This window comes from Euphorbia lathyris, chromosome 1, assembly GCF_963576675.1.
Source record: "Euphorbia lathyris chromosome 1, ddEupLath1.1, whole genome shotgun sequence".
Lineage (NCBI taxonomy): Eukaryota > Viridiplantae > Streptophyta > Magnoliopsida > Malpighiales > Euphorbiaceae > Euphorbia > Euphorbia lathyris.
The window spans coordinates 112,760,552-112,779,735 of NC_088910.1; the positions used below are offsets into that span (position 1 = coordinate 112,760,552).

The 19,184-nt window shown below is 37.4% G+C and overlaps 1 protein-coding gene across 1 annotated transcript; it reads left to right on the top strand.

Annotated features, from left to right (window-relative positions):
- LOC136210664 (geraniol 8-hydroxylase-like) lies at window positions 1-5,856 on the top strand. Its single transcript, XM_066002024.1, has 2 exons — window positions 1-1,248; window positions 5,152-5,856. Exons 1-2 carry the CDS (start codon window positions 274-276, stop codon window positions 5,755-5,757), a joined length of 1,581 nt encoding a protein of 526 aa, XP_065858096.1. The 5' UTR covers window positions 1-273; the 3' UTR covers window positions 5,758-5,856.
- Window positions 5,857-19,184: the final 13,328 nt, after the last annotated feature.

Here is a 19,184-nt window from a genome sequence, read left to right on the forward strand (position 1 = left end):
AGATTTTAACAAATTTCACATAATCCGGTGTTGCATCATTTTCTATTACCTGAAAATAAAAACATCAGCCGGTGTTGTTCATTCAATAGGAAAGGGGAGGCGGCAGAAGGGAACCCAGCGGAAAGAAGTGAAAGGAACGGTTTAGGTTTATTTTTCTACAGGTGTCTTATATTTATTGGCCAGGCATACCACATCATACCTATTGACTTGGTATGCCTGGCGTATTCTAAAATAATTTGTATTGAGAATTTGTAGGAATTGTTACTGTACTACATGAAAATGCAGAATTACTATAATTCCCTATATAACCATGTGGAGAAGATGAGAACAATCTACATAATTCCCTACCCAAGAAAAATCAGAGAAATGGATCTCCATCTCCTCATGATCTTTCTGTTGTCTTCTTTCACTTTGGTTTCGGCGCTTCATTTCTTTGCAAGTTCCGGCAGGCTTCCACCGGGTCCATTTCCACTTCCGATCATCGGAAATCTCCTCCAACTTGGTACCAAACCTCACAAATCCCTAGCCAAACTCGCCAACATTCATGGCCCTATAATGAGTTTGAAACTTGGTCAAATTACCACAGTTGTAATTTCCAATGCTACCTTAGCTAAAGAAACATTTCAAACTCACGATCTAAATCTATCTGACCGTTCTGTCCCTGATGCTATCCATGCCCAAGATCACCACCTATCTATAGAATGGTTGCCTTTAGGGGCAGAATGGAGAAATCTTAGAAAGATATGCAGTTCTTACATCTTTGCTAATCAGAAACTTGATCTCAACAGAGAACTCCGCCGCAACAAAATTCAACAACTCATCGCTGACGTTGAAGATAGCTGCCGAGAAGGTAAGGCTGTAAATATTGGCGAAGTAGCTTTCAGAACAATGATTAATACGTTGTCAAGTTCTACATGTTCTCTGGATCTGACCGATTCAAGTTCCGATAGAGTACGAGAGTTTAAGGAGGTTTTCAGGTCGATTATGGATGAAGTCGGAAAGCTTAATCTCTCTGATTATTTCCCCCTTTTAAGGAAGATTGATCCACAAAGTATACGGCGTCGTACAAGTGTTTATTTCGGGAAGTTACTTGGGATTTTCGATAGTGTGATTGATGAAAGGATTGAGTTAAGAAAGAAGGAAGGATATATCCGATGCAATGACGTGTTAGAGATTCTTCTAAACCTCAATGATGAAGGCAGTAGCTCCCAGATGTTGGATCGACCATCCCTCAAACATCTTTTCATGGTTCGTTCTCTTTATTTAATTATATTTCATCTGATTTTTCAGTTAGAAATTGGTTAAATACTTTTAAAATGGATACTTTTCAAACTAAAGCGTTTTTCTTTATGACAAAAAAGATTTCTTTACTTAATTATTTACTTTAATTTTCCATAAAATACACTCATAGTGCCTCAATATACTAAAAATTAAAGATTGAAAAATAATCCAACCATAGTGTTAATGATATAGTAAAAATTTGTTCAATTGTTTAAATTTTTAAAGGAATAAGGTATCAAAATAGGTTTATGGTTTTTTGGGAAATGTCAATTTAGATTCTACGTATAAAATAACATCAATATAGGCTTAACGTTTAAAAAAGCTACCAATTTAGGTCTCGATAATAGAACGAGACACGTCATTGATATTATTCCGTTAAGTTCTGTCAATTGTACGTAAAGTGAGAAATCAGAACTTAACGGTGTTATAGGAATGACGTGTCAAATCCGTTATTGATGCCTAAATTGATACCCTTTTAAACGGTAAACCTATATTAATGTTATTTTGTATATGAAACTTAAATTGATACTTTCTCAAAAACCATAAACCTATTTTAGTAGCTTATTCTATTTAAATGTATTTGTTTTTAGTTGGACTTTAATATTACATAGAGTTTAAAGGGATTTAAATAATATTTAAAGGCAATGATATGTCAATTTACTAATAGTTTAGAGGAGATGATGTAAATTATTGTTTTTGTTAATTCTTTTCAAAAATATAGAAAGGCTAATTAGTAGTTGATAAAAATAACCTAAGAAAGTTGTAATGTTTTTATAAAGTTCTATATATCTTTAGTGTCATGTTTGGGTAAATTACACATGTGACTACTGAACTTTACCGATTTTAATATTATGGTCACTGAACTTCAATTCTTAACTGTATGGCTATTGAACTTTATACATTTTTAACATCGAGGTCATTTAACGTCTCAAAACGACCATTGACGGCCTCAAAATAAATGAAAAATTGAAAGAGTTAATGTCATTCTAAGAAACTTTAATTCTTGAAAATTTTCGTTTTGAAGTCATTTAGGTATTGTTTGGTTATAAGAGATAGTGAATTTTTAGAGAGACAGCTTCAAAAAATATGATTTTGGAAAATAAAAAATGTAGTTTCATGATAATGTCGTTCTGAACAATATTAATTTTTGAATATTCTCATTTTGACGTCGTTAACAGTTAATTTAAGGAGTTAGTTAAAGTTAAGTGGTCATCCATGTTAAAAAGTATAAAATTCAGTAATGATACTATTAAAAATTAAATTTCAGTGACCATAATGTAAAAATGAATAAAATTCAGTGACTATAGGTGTAATTTACCCTTTCATATCCTGTATTTTAAAAACATTTTACTTGTCATGCGAACTTATTTAGAATTTATTTAAAGTGATTTATTAAATTCTTAGAGTGATTTATTAAACTCTTAAAATCTACATAATAAAAAATATGGTACACTTTAATCAAGTTGAGGGCCAAAATAAAATATTATAAGCAAGCAAAATTATAGAGCAAATGGAAGATTTTTAAAATAGGAATTGACTTTTTTTTAGATAAATACACGAAACTAAAAATTTATTAAGCCATTTTTTAAAATACAGGAATTGGGTAGAGCAATAAGAAATAAATGACTGACTAATGAATTCCTAACTAAATTTTTTTTTTTTTTAAGTCTTTGTTTCACGGTGAAAAAAAAGAGTTTTTTTATTTAAAAAAATAATAAAAAAGTTAAAGACCTGGGTTCACACCGGTTCCTTAGGACCACCGGTTCTGGTTCAATCCCAAGTCTTTTCGGTTTGTTGAGGATTCAACAAACCAGAGGGATAAGGGCCGGATATCTGGTTGGTTTCTGGTTCGACTGATCTGGTCCGAGCCTAATAACATTGATTAGAAGTAGGAATAACATGGTGCAAAAATATCCTAACGTTTATAGTTACAAGCTATTTTACCGTAATTTTACCCTTAACATTAGTAGCTAAGAGCAATTTTATCCCTAACGTTGACAAGTTGGGTCAATTTGAGAAATTATTTGATAAACACTGTCTTCTCGGTCATGAATCTTGTAATCTAAGCTCCACATGTACGCCATTTTATAACTCATTAATAGTTGACCACAAACATATGATATGACATGATTTTTTTGAAAAAATAAAATAAAAAATATACTGTTTTATTATACGAGTTGGACATTCTTTTTAAAATATTTAGACAAATTTATAAATATTAACCTCTAATTCTTTTTTTTTTAAACAAATACTTGATTAATTAGAACGAAAAGAGGCATCCCGAAGCAGAATGTCTTGAATGAATACAGGACTAGACCAATGAATGAAAGAATTAGCATAGGAACGAGCATTTCTTACCAATGCATGAGCTGCCCCGTTCGCTAACCTTGACGCAAACTTCACCTTAAAACCCGGGTGAGAAAAAAGAAGATCCCTAATATCCCTAACAACCTGACCGAACTCAGTGAGATCTCTATTTTGTGTTTGGATCGCGTCCAATACAACTTTAGCATCGCTTTCAAAAATTACTGAGCTATATCCTAACAACACAACCCAACCCATGCTTTCCTTAATCGCCATTGCCTCCGCCATTTTCACTGAGGTTGTTCCTGTCATATAGGTGTTGTAACCTTGGATGAAATTACCCATGCAGTCGCGTAGAATAGCTCCTGCACCAATAACACCATCGCTTGGGAAGATCGCAGCATCTACGTTGCATTTTAAGAAGGAACTTGGAGGTGGCTTCCATCGGATGACTACTGGTTCTCTCATACTGCTGCCATCATTTATCAGAACTCCGGACTCCGTGATCTGCCCTTCGTGCAAGCTGGTGCGGTCCATCTGATTTTGCTCTATTTCGCTGCCGGCAACCGCTGCTGTCACCTCCTCATTAATTAGAGGCGGATCTGCTATGTTCGCCTCCCTTGGTCCGTCACAGCTGACCACCATCGTCGAAACCATACTGCTGCCTAGTTGAAACTGACCGCCTCCTATCGGTCCTGGATAAATTGATGCATTCGTCGGCCTTCCAGGGATTGCAGCATTGCATCGTGTTGTTGCATCACTATCCGCAGCAATATGACCGTTGGTAGGATAATGTCGATCCGCTTGGTAACCTGCAAAATAGAAGCAGCTCGTTAGAACTTCCTCCCTCCCCGCCCCCTCACTTCCGCTTTCTGCAACGAATATATAGTTAGTTAAGAATAAAAAACAAAATATATGTGCTTTTCGTTTTGTTTGTTTGTTCTGCTTCCTATTCTCCTGTTTAACTCTTACATACTTTTCATTTTTTAATATATTCGGGTTTTTCAGTTTTTGGGCCATGGGCGCTCGTCCCGTCCAAGTTCTGTCACGTCCCAATTTCTATAAAAAAAATAATAATATTTGAAATTGATTCAATTTACAAACTTTATAAATAAAATTGCTTTTGGATGCCAATATTAAAATTAAAATTGAACCATTTTAAACGTTAAATAAAATTACTCCTAACCTAAATGTTAGAGTTAGTTTTATCTCAAAAAAACATGTACTCATTCAGATGACCACAACCATTATTGTGGTATTTATTTACCTCAAAAGAAAGCGATTAAAAATTACTATAAGAATTGCTTTTACAAATTATCTTATATATAAAGTCTAAATTTAAAAATTAATCATGCTAAAGATATATTTTTATCATAAGATTGACTCATAGATTATTTAATTGTAAAATGCACAAACTATAAACTTGATTTTACAAATTTTTAAACCAAGTTTGTATTTGTAAAGCCATATATATATAATAATTATAATCGTAATTTTTTCCTAGATTCTTTACCCTTTTATTTTATTTTCGATGGTAAATTAACTACATATGATCACTTGAAACAGGTTTTATTCATTGCTGGAACTGATACAACTTCGAGTACATTAGAATGGGCAATGTCAGAATTTCTCCGGAATCCTAAAACTTTATCGAAAGCTCAACTAGAGATTGAGAGGGAAATTGGGAAAGGAAGGTTGGTAGACGAATCAGATATAGCTCGATTACCATACTTACAAGCAATTGTGAAAGAAACATTGAGATTACATCCATCGGTTCTATTGCTTCCACGAAAAGCGAGAACAAATGTGGAAATGTGTGGGTTTATAATCCCAAAGGATGCTCAAATTCTAGTTAATGTTTGGGCTATTGGTAGAGATGATAGCATGTGGAAAGACACCAACTCTTTTTTTCCTGAGAGATTTTTGGAGTTAGATATTGATGTACGAGGTCGTAATTTTGAACTTATCCCATTTGGCGGTGGTCGGAGAATTTGTCATGGATTGCCGTTGGCTACAAGAATGTTGCATCTTGTTTTGGGATCTCTTATTAACAACTTTGATTGGAAGATTGAAGAAGGTTGTGAAACAAAAACTTTAAACATGGATGATAAGTTTGGGTTTACCTTAGAGAAGGCTAATCCCCTTCGAGCTATCCCATACCCAAGAACTTAAATATTTGTGCCGATGAATGTATTTTTTATCTTTTAGTAAAATTAATAAAACTAATATAAAGAGAAAATTATACGTATTTGATGTTTGATATTGTTGAAACACTTTTCCACATGATTTTGATTTGATAAAATTATTTAAGTTAATCAATGATTAAGACAATTAAATTTAAGTGCTTTGATTTAATTGTACTAATGTGGTTGTTCAATGTTGAGTATAATTATAAATGAAAACAAAAAAAAGTAAGACAGAATGAAGTTAGCATGAGCCACAAAAGCTGAGTAGAACACAACTCAGCATCATAAAAGAAAAGTCTTCTTCAAAACAAACGCTTGAAGACGAAGCTGACCGAAGAAGCTGAGTAGAACGTGACTCATCCTCGCCAGAGACAAAGATCGAAGGCAACGTCTATTAAAGTCAAGCTGAGTGTTCATCAGGACAGCACCAATGATCCGTTAACTAAAAGACAAGATCCGATAGAGATCTGCGCCAATTCAGAAGCTTTGGAATTACGCAAGGAGACAGTTTCGAGATGCATGGGTTAACTGGCATTTGGCTAAAAGACAAAACTGGCGCTAGAAGATGAACCTGGCGGAAGAAGACAAGCCTGACGCCTGCTAAATTCAGACGATAGGATTGGCCTGCAAAAACTGTATGCTGACCAGTGAATGATGCAAGAAGACCGTTTGAATTCAACGGGTACATCCGAATTCAAATGATTGAAGCCTCAGAATTCACTATAAAAGGACAAGTTCTTCACTTGGATCCTTTGCCGAAATACAAAAGAGAAAAGCATACATACAAGCACATACAACACTTAAGCAGGTTCGGCAAACCAACACTCAACGTCAATAATATGACACTGCCCTGCTCAGGATGTATCATCAATCATATGCCCGGATGACAAAATCCATAACTTGGATCGGGAAATCTCAAGAGTATCTATTAAGTATGCTCAGTGCCAACATTAAGATCCCCGCATCCACTATGTCCGATGGCATGGAAGTCTTCAAAGGTCTTCGGGAGAGTACGAGTCAACTCCAAATGTACTCATCAAAGCTGACTCGTGCTGTTCAACAGGGAACTTTCTATCCTCTTCCTCCAAATCCCGATGCTGGCAAAACGGGGGAGAAAGAAAAGCAAGCTGCTGGAACTCAGCAGAAACAGGGGAAGATCACTAAGCCTGCTGTCGGAACTCAGCAGAAGCCTGGTTCATCTTCTGCTGACCCAAGTAATCCAAGTCAGCCACAAAGAACTGCCAAGGGCAAAGGCAAATCCCACCAAGTTCAAGTCAACATAAAGAGATAGATTAGAAATAGTCTTAGACTTGTAACTTTATATGTGGCATGTTCTATTGTGTTATGCTGACTATCTATATAAGCATCTTTTTATCCAAACTGACTTATCTATATGCGATGCTTACTTGTTATGCTTATATGTTGATCTGTCATACTTAACTAATCATTGAACAAAGTAAAAATCTTGTGAACATAAGGAAAATACTAGTAAAATATACTCAGCACACATAACTCTGATACCTATATGATAACTCTGATACCTATGTGCAACACTGAGTAACAACTATATGTTCCAAGTATTGACTATCTTCTGAAAGCTGACCTAGGCTCAACTGAATTAGATCTTCGAAGGTCTAGAATTGAACTAAGTCAGTAAAGGCATGTCTTAATTTCACTCGATTAAATCTTAGAAGGTTTACAGTTAAATTGAGTCAATAGATGCAACCCTTACGGGGGAGTAACTTCAGAAGAATAAAAGGTAAAAAAATCATGGGGAATCTCGATGATGAGTTCCATAATTAAATATTTTTGCCAACATCAAAATGGGGGAGTTTGTTGAAACACCTTTCCACATGATTTTGATTTGACAAAATTATTTAAGTTAATCCATGATTAAGACAATTAAATTTAAGTGCTTTGATTTAATTGTACTAATGTGGTTGTTCAATGTTGAGTATAATTATAAATGAAAACAAAAAAAGTAAGACAGAATGAAGTCAGCATGAGCCACAAAAGCTGAGTAGAACACAACTCAGCATCATAAAAGAAAATTCTTCTTCAGAACAAACGCTTGAAGACGAAGCTGGCCGAAGAAGCTGAGTAGAACGTGACTCAGCCTCGCCAGAGACAAAGATCGAAGGCAACGTCTATTAAAGTCAAGCTGAGTGTTCATCAGGACAGCACCAATGATCCGTTAACTAAAAGACAAGATTCGACAGAGATCTGCGCCAATTCAAAAGCTTTGGAATTATGCAAGGAGATAGTTTCGAGATGCATGGGTCAACTGGCATTTGGCTAAAAGACGAAACTGGCGGAAGAAGACAAGCCTGACGCCTGCTAAATTCAGACGACGGGATTGGCCTGCAAAAACTGTATGCTGACCGGTGAATGACGCAAGAAGACCGTTTGAATTCAACGGATACATCCGAATTCAAATGATTGAAGCCTCAGAATTCACTATAAAAGGACAAGTTCTTCACTTGGATCATTTGCCGAAATACAGAAGAGAAAAGCATACATACAAGTGTTGAAACACCTTTCCACAAGATTTTGATTTGACAAAATCATCCATGATTAAGAGGCAATTAAATTTAAATGCTTTGGTTTAATTGTACTAATGTGTTTGTTCAATATTGAGTGCAAATATATGTATATATATATAAAGTTAGACAGGACAAAAGTCAGCATAAGCCAAGCTGAGTGGAACGGAACTCAACATGAAAGAATAGAAGCTGAGCGGAGTAGAACTCAGTATCAGAAATCTCCTTCAAAGTTGCCAGAACAAAGCTGACTAAATTAGAAGACTCCTTAAGAATTGTATAAACAGAACGGAGCTGACTAAGAAGAAACTCAGCATGGAAGTTGAACATTCGAAGATAATGAATGAAGCTGAGTGACAGTCAGGATAGCATGAAGGATCTGTTCACTAAAGGACAAAGTCCGCCAATCTTCTGCACCAATAATTGAAGCCTCGAGAATACACAGAAGACTAATTCCAAGAAACATGGGTCAATGGATTATTGGTAAAAGACAACTGCCACAAAAAGACAAGTCTGTAGGAAGAAGACAAGGCTGACACCTGAAGAAAACAGATGACAGGATTGGCCTGCAAAACTGAAGCTGACCAGAAGCTGTCTACTAAAAGAGCCGTTTTGGAATCAACGGACACACCAAATTCAAACGGTCTAATCTCCAGAATTCATCTATAAAATGGACAAGGATTTCACTTGGACATTTGCCGAATTACAAAGAAGAAAAATCCAAGAGAGAAATCTTAAAAGCACTCAAATACAAAGATCTTACACCAAATCTTCTATTCTTTGTGTAAATGCTAGATTGATTGTTGTGTAATCATCTAAAGTGTTCTTCTGTTGAGAAAGGACAAGTTTATCAATTGTAATATTGAGAGTGTGATAACAACCCAAATTATTCTTGAATAAGGAATAAGGGAAAATTAATAGAAATAATGGCAAACCATTATTCCTTCTAAAAGAGATATTTATACATGATTAATGTGGAATTAATGATAATTAATGCAGGGAGAATATGCAAATAATGAGGAAAAGGAAGGAGTCTCTAGCATTATGCCACGCCACGTGGACCATGGCGAGATACGCCATAACGAGATACGCCCGATAAGAGCGAGTAGCGGAGACCCGCCATAGCTCTCAAGGAGAGCGTACATACGCCTTGACGGATCAAAGAATACGAAAAGGGATATTCATCTTACTGACAGAATATTATCCCAAGGACCAAAAGGGATATTCACCTTGAGAACGCCGTAAGAAGAACCGGATGGCGGATCTCCACGGTTCAGCTCAGTGAGATCCGCTGGCGAACCTATGAGGCGAATCTCCTCTTTCACCTGATTCATCACAGTAACGGCTAACCGCCGACTCGGCCATAAAGACCATTAATGAGCTATCAATTAGCTAACCGCCAGGTTAAAGGTAACCAGTAACCGCCAGCTTAAAGGTAACCAGTAACCGCCATTAATGGAGCATTAATGGAGACCTTCTAGTTGCTGAAGGTTACGACTTCCTAGCTATATATAGCCTACATCCCTAGGCTATCAAGGGACACTTTTACTTACCCTTTGTCAATTCAGTTTGCTCTCTTGATCTTCCTTACTGACTTTGGCATCGGAGTGTCCCCGGCCGATCCCAACGGTGCCTCACAGGGAAGTGCTCCGATCAAGGATTTTTCCCCGAGTTATCAATTGGTGCGGTGAGCGTGGATCTCTAACAAACAGAAGATCACAAAATCTTGATTGTATAGAGTTTCACAAAGAACAAAACAATGGAGTCAACAGAATAGAAATCACAATCTCAAACTTTGGCTCAATCAGTACAACAAATCCTTCATTAAATCTCCATATATTGGTGGGAAAGAGTTTTCTACATTAAATCTGGAATTTTATGATGAAAAAGATAAGTTTCCTCCCCTTTCTTATTCCATTTTTAATTAAAGAAAATTGAGATCACTCACTCTTATAAAGTGCTATGAATATCATTACATGTTATTATGATAAATCTAATAAACTGTGAAAGATGAAGTCATAAACACAAATCTTTCATTAAATCTTGCATGCTTACTATGCCCTCATATTTTTATGCATGACAAGTGTAATATGATATTATCATTGAATTAGTACAAACGCATGTATAAGACCCGTAATCTTGGGATTTACACAAAAAATCATCCATTCAATGTGATTTTGTCATTTGATATTAAAATATCATAAAAGGGCTCATGTAATTACAAATGATTTAGATCTGGTCGGTCTTTTGGATGAACATGCATATAACTATTAGAAGAAATTACAAAAAAAATCATATTTGGTTTTTGTACAATTCACCATCTATATATGGCTTTTCTCCTATATAGTATTTTTAATATCAGAAATTCATATTTTTGAATATTGTTTTGTCAAACAGTTATTTCATTCCTTTTTTTTACAAGGATGTGTCTATTCATATAAAAACTGTTTATTTGACATTATTAGAATTTCTGTTACCAACACAAGAGACTTGAAAATATTGAGTCTATTTGTAATTATCATGTAATTGTCCCTAACTATTAAGGCCATTATGAGTTGATGAATTACCAAATTGGATAAACAAAACTTTCATGTCCTGAGCTAACTACAAAATAGTGCAAGTGTCGGTTTCGGATCAGAACATTAATTTATGCGAAATTCTTAAGATATACATGAGAATTCCTTAAAAATTGAAGGATTGTATGTGAAGGTAGGTGAGAGTGAATTTTGAGTAATTTTCCTTACACTCCAAATTGGAGGAGAATCATGGTACATGTATTTTTCTTCCAAAATTACCCTTTCTCTTTTATTTTATTCGTACAAATGAAATGATATAAGAGTAATTTTATATATAACTATATTATTAAATCATCACTTACCTTTCTTTAATTACACCTCATTCAAATGAGGCTTTAATGATCTCTGAATGCCATTAATGTATGGATGCACAATATTAATTGCAAGTAAATAGCAACTATGTAAGATATCTTACCCAATATAGAATGTCATAACTTTTATGACGTTTAAAATAAATATACTATCTTGGATATTAATGCGCATTGAAATACAAAAGGACATTATTCTTAAACCATTCTCATTATGGTTATTTATTAAGAATTCATTATGATATTCATGTGCAGTAGCAATCTTTATGGTTATGACCGTTATACGTGATATTATTATTAAAACAAGCACGATTAAAATTCTATTATGAATTTGTTTGACATATAATATTTACTCGGTTTTATCCTTTGACTAAGTTCATTCTAGAGTCAGGGACCAACGCGAAGGAATTATTAAGTTGATTCCAAGATGAATTAAAAATTCCATAAAGAGACATTGCATCATACATGATATTTGCCAACAAGGCAAATGCAAACATTCTTTTGCTATGAAGTATGTTTCATGGATCAAGCCATTGATCCCCAAGGTAAGTGAATATAGCTTTTATGACTTACCACAATCTTTTAATAATGGACATAGCATGCCCCACTTCTGGAGTTCTTTCAGTGCTAACCCACAGGTACAAGGGAGTTGCTAAACCAGTGCAAACACTGATATGAAAAATAAAGCTCAATCCAAAGAAGTGTATATGCAGAGTCACTTCAGAAAAATTCCTTGACTATGTCATTGGCCAAAAAGGAGTTAGAGCAAATCCAGATAAAATAAAAAACCTTGCGAGGAAAAAGGTGAAAAGAGCGCCTAAATAAAAGCCATGCGAGGAAAAAGGTGAAAAGAGCGCCTAAATGAAAACCCCACAATGGGTGAGAAAGATCCAGAGGTTGAACGGACGGATCATCATACTAGAAAGATTGTCAACAAGCATATCAAGGTATAAAACAATTCCTAGCAGAACCACCCTTGATGAGCAGACCAATCTGAAGGGGAGACCTGCATTTGTATCAATCTGTCATGGATAAAGATATGTGCACCGTGGTTATTTAAGAAGAAGAAGGTCAGCAGTTCTCCATCTATTATGTTAGCAAAATGTTGAAGGATGCGGAGACAAGATATCAGAAGTTAGATAAAATGGCTCCCACGGTTGTGACAACATCCATCTGCGTTAAACCATATCTCCAAGCATAACCTCAACATGATCGAGATCAAGATCAAGAACCGGCTTCACCATCATGATTCAACATTGAACACACGAATAATGAGATTGAAAGGTGAGTGCATGCCGCTCTATATAGACAAGAGAACAATGCAGAAAGGTACGCCATCAAGTTAACATGAATTCGCCATTCACAGCACGGATCCTAGGGTACGAAGCGGACAGAATGTTTAAAGCTTCCAACTTGCCACAATATAAAAGAAAAGATTCAATATAAGCGGGACATTACATATCCCGAACCCAAAGGAGGGGAGCATGTAACCGTTGGAAGAAACGCCAAAGCGTACTACAGGTTGGCCACCACATTGGTTGGCCACCACACTGAAGCTTGCTGGCAGCTGGCAAACTAGATAGCTTTGTCCAGAATAACAAATAACAAGATGACAAGCAGAAGACAGATCCCAAAAATAAATTCAAAAGTGTCATTAATGTCATAGCAGATGGACCAGTGCATCAGCCACCCGTGGAAAAAGCAAAAATATCCGCTCTGGATAAAACATCCCTCGATTGCTCCTTTTGCAGAAACAGGTCCAGTAATCTCTCCACATGCAGATGCATTGGTAGTAACAATGGAGATTCAAGGATGGGAGATAAAATAAAGCGAGTAAAGACACGGGCAGTTCTCGCAATGTCATCACCAAAGGTGCATTCGCCAAACTAAAGGTTGATCCGATCCAAATAGAAACAGCCATTGTTGACATCATTGGAGTGACAGGTCACACTATCCAGACCAAGGGCCAGAGGTTGCAGCCCTAATTTCCATCCATCATCTGACAATGTACATTCCCACCAGCAAAGGAGGAGTAATGTTTAGCGGGAACCAAAAGGTGGCTAAAGAGACTTATACTCGGCGTCACTATCAATCCGCCCACAATCCAAAGAGGACGAAGGTGAGAAATATTAACTTGTCACTACAGCTTTGGGTGACACAGAAACGCTCCTTATTGCTGATGGAAAGCGGGTGCGGATCGCCAAAGGATTAAAACTTGAGATCAAAGAGGATGTTAAAAAAGTTCTCATTGAGTCTGAAAGCGTATTTACATAGGAGAATGAGATCCCCACAGGAGTAAGCCCAGATGTGATTACTCATAAGTTAAACATCATAGAGGATGCGGTTCTAGTTGCTCAGAAAAGACGGAACCATGGGCCTAAAAATCAGTATTTTTACATATTCTTATATATGCATTAAACTGTTATAGTATCCTACATTTTATAATTTATTCTTTCTCGCCATACTTCTTATATTCATTTGCCTAGCTTTTAGTGCTGATATACGCCCAGTGGCTGGCGAATGAAAAGTTCCACAGGCGGATCAATTACCTCAAAGATAGGACAATTGATCCCATCACGGGTGGATCCCCTTTCCATAAAGATAAGAAGCACAGACCCTCAGGAGCTTTCAAATGAGCTCAACTCTCTCCTCAAAGACAAGAAAAGGATTGACCACCATCAAAAGCGGGTTAAAATCTTCTCAAACATGAGATTATTACACCCTCAACTTTCTCCTCAAAGATAGGAGAACACTCTTATGGGCGGATCCATCTTTAGATGATCACCATTCGAGAAAGAGTTAAAACATTCCTTGGACGCAAGGACTTTACACTCTCTCACTCCCTTCCCAAAGAAGGGTTCACAAGTCCTACGGGCGGATCGCTTCACCTCAAAGATAGGTAGCAAGTTGATCCCCTAGGCAGCTTTACTTCCTCTAGAAGGAATAGAACAGCTTCTAAACCTTCACAAAGGTTCACACATTGGGGTACGGCTGGCCACCTACCCTAAACAATCGGAGAAATCCTAAACCAGATTCTAGAAAATTACTTGCTAAAAGATATAATGCATTAGTAAAAATAGTTCTGGAAAGCAAAGGGTTCATCCAACTAATGAAGCCTCGTCTTCATCTCCAAGTAATGAAGCCTCGTCTTCATCTCCAAATAATGAAGCCTCGTCTTCATCTCCAAGTAATGAAGCCTCGTCTTCATCTCCAAATAATGAAGCCTCGTCTTTATCTCCAAGTAATGAAGCCTCGTCTTCATCTCCAAGTAATGAAGCCTCGTCTTCATCTCCAAACAATGAAGCCTCTTCTTCTTTCAATTCATGAAGCCTCGTCTTCATCCAATTCATGAAGCATCGTCTTCATCCAATTCATGAAGCATCGTCTTCATCCAATCAATGAAGCCTCGTCTTCATCCAATTAATGAAATCTCGTCTTTATCCAAACAATGAAGTCTCGTTTTCATCAAAGTAATGAATCCGCATCTTCATCATAGAAATAACAAAGTCTCGCCTCCACAAAATGCACAAAAGTCCCTAAATGGCCGATCATTCTTACTGATCCCTAAGTGCGGGTCATTCTCCTCAATATGGCAGAACTGAACAAAAGAAGTCCCTAAGGCGAATAATAATCCTATGTCGTAGGAACAAATGGTCCCATAAAGGGCGGGTTATTCCCTTTCTAAAGGAAATATAACTCTCAAGAAGCCCCTAGAGGCTAACAATGGATACGGTTGGTCACCTATCCACGAAGAAGCAAAATCCCCTAAAAGCGTATCATATCCATATATGATCCCACATAGGGCGGATCTTGTTCATAAGATCTCGCATAAGGAAGCCCCAAAAGGCGCATCATTTCCATATATGATCCCCCATCTAGGGCGGGTCCACTTTCCTCCAAGATAGAAAAATAAAACACCATTTAGACAGCCCTAAAGAGCTTTTTATACCTTTAGGGGGGGCTTCTGATAACAACCCAAATTATTCTTGAATAAGGAATAAGGGAAAATTAATAGAAATAATGGCAAACCATTATTCCTTCTAAAAGAGATATTTATACATGATTAATGTGGAATTAATGATAATTAATGCAGGGGAGAATATGCAAATAATGAGGAAAAGGAAGGAGTCTCTAGCATTATGCCACACCACGTGGACCATGGCGAGATACGCCATAAGGAGATACGCCCGATGAGAGCGAGTAGCGGAGACCCGCCATAGCTCTCAAGGAGAGCGTACATACGCCTTGACGGATCAAAGAATACGAAAATGGATATTCATCTTACTGACATAATATTATCCCAAGGACCAAAAGGGATATTCACCTTGAGAACGCCGTAAGAAGAACCGGATGGCGGATCTCCACGGTTCAGCTCAGTGAGATCCGCTGGCGAACCTATGAGGCGAATCTCCTCTTTCACCTGATTCATCACAGTAACGGCTAACCGCCGACTCGGCCATAAAGACCATTAATGAGCTATTAATTAGCTAACCGCCAGGTTAAAGGTAACCAGTAACCGCCAGCTTAAAGGTAACCAGTAACCGCCATTAATGGAGCATTAATGGAGACCTTCTAGTTGCTGAAGGTTACGACTTCCTAGCTATATATAGCCTACATCCCTAGGCTATCAAGGGACACTTTTACTTACCCTTTGTCAATTCAGTTTGCTCTCTTGATCTTCCTTACTGACTTCGGCATCGGAGTGTCCCCGGCCGATCCCAACGGCGCCTCACAGGGAAGTGCTCCGATCAAGGATTTTTCCCCGAGTTATCAGAGTGTATGCTGAGTGCTTGGTTGTAAGCATTCAGTGGTAGAAAAATCTAAGTGCTGGGTTGTAGTACTTAGTAGGAGCTGAGTAGACGAATAGAGGACGTACTCTTGCATACTCACTGCCTTGTAAAGGGTTTGTGCTCTACCTTGAGAGAGCTCAGTATTGGATTGAAAATCCCAGGAGGAACTGGGGACTGGACGTAGGCAGAGAGGCCGAACCAGGATAAGTCGTGCTGAGTAACTTCTAAACTCTTTCTCTCAATATATATATATATATGTGCATGTGTTGCTTGTAACATTTACTCAGCATATAAATTGTTAAAACTGAAACTGAGTAAATCTGAGTGCTGAGTTGGAAGCTGACCTCTCAAGTGTCAATTCCCTACTCTCAGGTCAAGCAGTCTTAGTCAGCATAAAACTAAAACTTTCTGACTAATCAATCGGCCGTGCTGACCAACTCGCTAAGTTAACAAACTCTTAAAATAACATTAAGTCAGTATAATTAAAGGCGAAAAAGTTACATTAGTTCCTACCCCCCCCCCCCCCCCCTTGGAACTAATTACTAGGGACCAACAAGTGGTATCAGAGCTATAAGCTCACTACTCAAAGATCTAACAATCTTGAGCTGATCCCGATAAATGGCTGAAAACAACACTCGTTTCCTTCCAGGGAACCAAACAACACAGATACTCCCTGAGGGATTATCAATTAGTCGGCCTCCCCTATTCTTTGGATCTAATTATACATTCTGGAAGAATAGGATGAAGAACTTTATTCAAGCCACAAACATGAGTGCATGGCTTGCAATAGTTCAAGGTCCACATATACCTTACAAAACTGTTGATAATGAGAAAGTTGTCAAGAGTGAAACTGAGTGGACAGAAGATGACCTCAGAAAATTGCAAAATAATGCTTCGGCTATCAATATGCTTCACTGTGCTCTAGATGCTGCAGAATACAATAAGATTTCAGGTTGTGAGTCAGCACAGGAGATCTGGAAGAAGCTGGAAGTGACTTATGAAGGCACAAGCAAGGTCAAGGAGTCCAAAATAAACCAGCACATGCGATTGTATGAACTGTTTGAGATGACTGACAATGAGGACATTTCAGCAATGAATGCCAGGTTTACCAACATAATAAATGAGCTCAAAAGACTCGGGAAGAACTTCACTGAAGAAGAACAAGTGAAGAAAATCTTACGAAGTCTTCCCAAAAGCTGGCAAGCTAAGAAGACAGCTGTAGAGGAAGCTCAGGACCTAACCACATACAAATATGATGAGCTGATCGGTTCCTTGCTGACCCATGAAATTTCCATGAAAAACTTTGAAGCTAAAGAAAAATATGAGGATAAGAAACAGAAATCACTAGTGATGAAAGCTGACTCCACAGAAGCTAAGTCAACTAATGATGAGGAAATGGCCATGTTTACTAGAAAAATGAAAAAGTTGTTCAGAAGAAATGAAAGAAATAGTAAGCGGCCATACAAGAGAGGAGACAGATATAAAGCTGAGTCTGGTGACACCAGATACAAAAAGGACAGCTCCAAGCCTGTCACATGTTATGAGTGCCATCAAACTGGGCATATTAAGTCAAGCTGTCCTAATCTGAAGAAAGATAAGAATGGAAGCAAAAAGGCAATGGTGGCCACGTGGAGTGACAGTGATGAGTCAACATCATCTGAAGCTGAGCAAAATGAAACAGCCAACATATGTTTCATGGCAGATGATGGAGCTGACCAATCTCAATCTGAGCAAGCTGACCTCTCTGGAGATTCTGAGCAGGAGGAAAACAACAATGAGGTAACATCCTTACTTTTGCTTAGAAACAAAATGGTAAATGCCCTGAGTGACTTATATACACTAACTAAGAAGTGTAACAAAAAGATTAAGGCACTCAGCAGGCGCTGCGACGAGATTGAGGAGGTCAAACTGAGTGATCTTCGATATCTCCTCCAAGACAACTCAACATTGCATAGCAACATAGAAGTTATGCACAAGTTTGTCTTGGAAGTCCAATCATATTCAAAGAAACTGAAAAAGGACGTCACCACCTTACAGAACCAAATAAAAGGTTCAACTAAGAATAAACCCCATGCTGAGTACTCAGGTACTGGTCAGCATAAACAGTTTACTCAATGTAGCTGTTGTGGGAAGAAAGGACACACAAAAGCTGTGTGCTGGCATAACAAACAGATTGTCCAATGTGACTTCTGTGGTAAGAAAGGTCATACTACCAAGGTATGCTGGCATGCTCAGCACAACAATGCTGACCACACTCAACATCACCCTCAAAGGGTAACTCAGTGTGGCTTTTGTGGTAAAAGTGGCCATACTACAAAAGTATGCTGTCACAAACTAAAATATGACTCTGCATCTGTTTATACTAACAAGAAAGGACCCAAAAGGAATTGGGTACCTAAAGATGAATAGTTTAAAATGCAGGTCAGCTTGACATGCGTGGAGAAGTCAAAACTTTGGTACATAGACAGCGCATGCTCAAGACACATGACAGGTGATGAAACTCAGTTCATCACACTAGAGCTTAAATGAGGAGGTAGTGTAAGCTTTGGAGACAACAAGAAGGGTAAGATAGTTGGCTCAGGAACTATCGGAGGTAACCCCAGAATTGAGTCAGTCTCCTTAGTTAAGGGTCTCAAATATAATCTTCTAAGTGTAGCTCAGCTTTGCAAGAGTGGAAGAAAGGTTATATTTGATGATACTCAATGTCAAATACTCGAGGGAAAAACAAACGATTTGATTTTAACAGCCCCTCGTGTAGAAAATGTTTATATGTTGAGTTTAGAAAAACAATTTTCAAATAATATATGCCTAGTATCTAAAGAGGACAACTCCTGGCTATGGCATAGGAGACTTGGGCATGTCAACATGGACCTCCTTGCCAAACTAGCTAGAAAGCAATTAGTTGAGGGATTACCCAAATTAAAGTATGAAAAAGATCAACTTTGTAATGCTTGTCAGCAAGGTAAACAAACCAAAAAGTCTTTTCATAGCAAAAATGTTGTCTCAACCAAAAGACCATTGGAATTACTACATTTGGATCTTTTCGGACCTATCCAGCCACTCAGCATGGGAGGTAAGAAATTTTCCTTAGTTATTGTAGATGATTTCTCTAGGTATACTTGGATCATCTTGCTGAGTAGTAAAGATGAAACATTTGAGATGTTTACTACATTAGTCAAAAAGCTTGAAAATGACAAAG

Excerpts from the sequence above, each read along its gene's own strand:
- LOC136210664 (XM_066002024.1), top strand. The coding sequence starts at position 274 with ATGAAAATGCAGAATTACTATAATTCCCTATATAACCATGTGGAGAAG. Across the intron at positions 1,249-5,151 it reads CCCTCAAACATCTTTTCATG|GTTTTATTCATTGCTGGAAC; the intron begins GTTCGTTCTCTT and ends CACTTGAAACAG.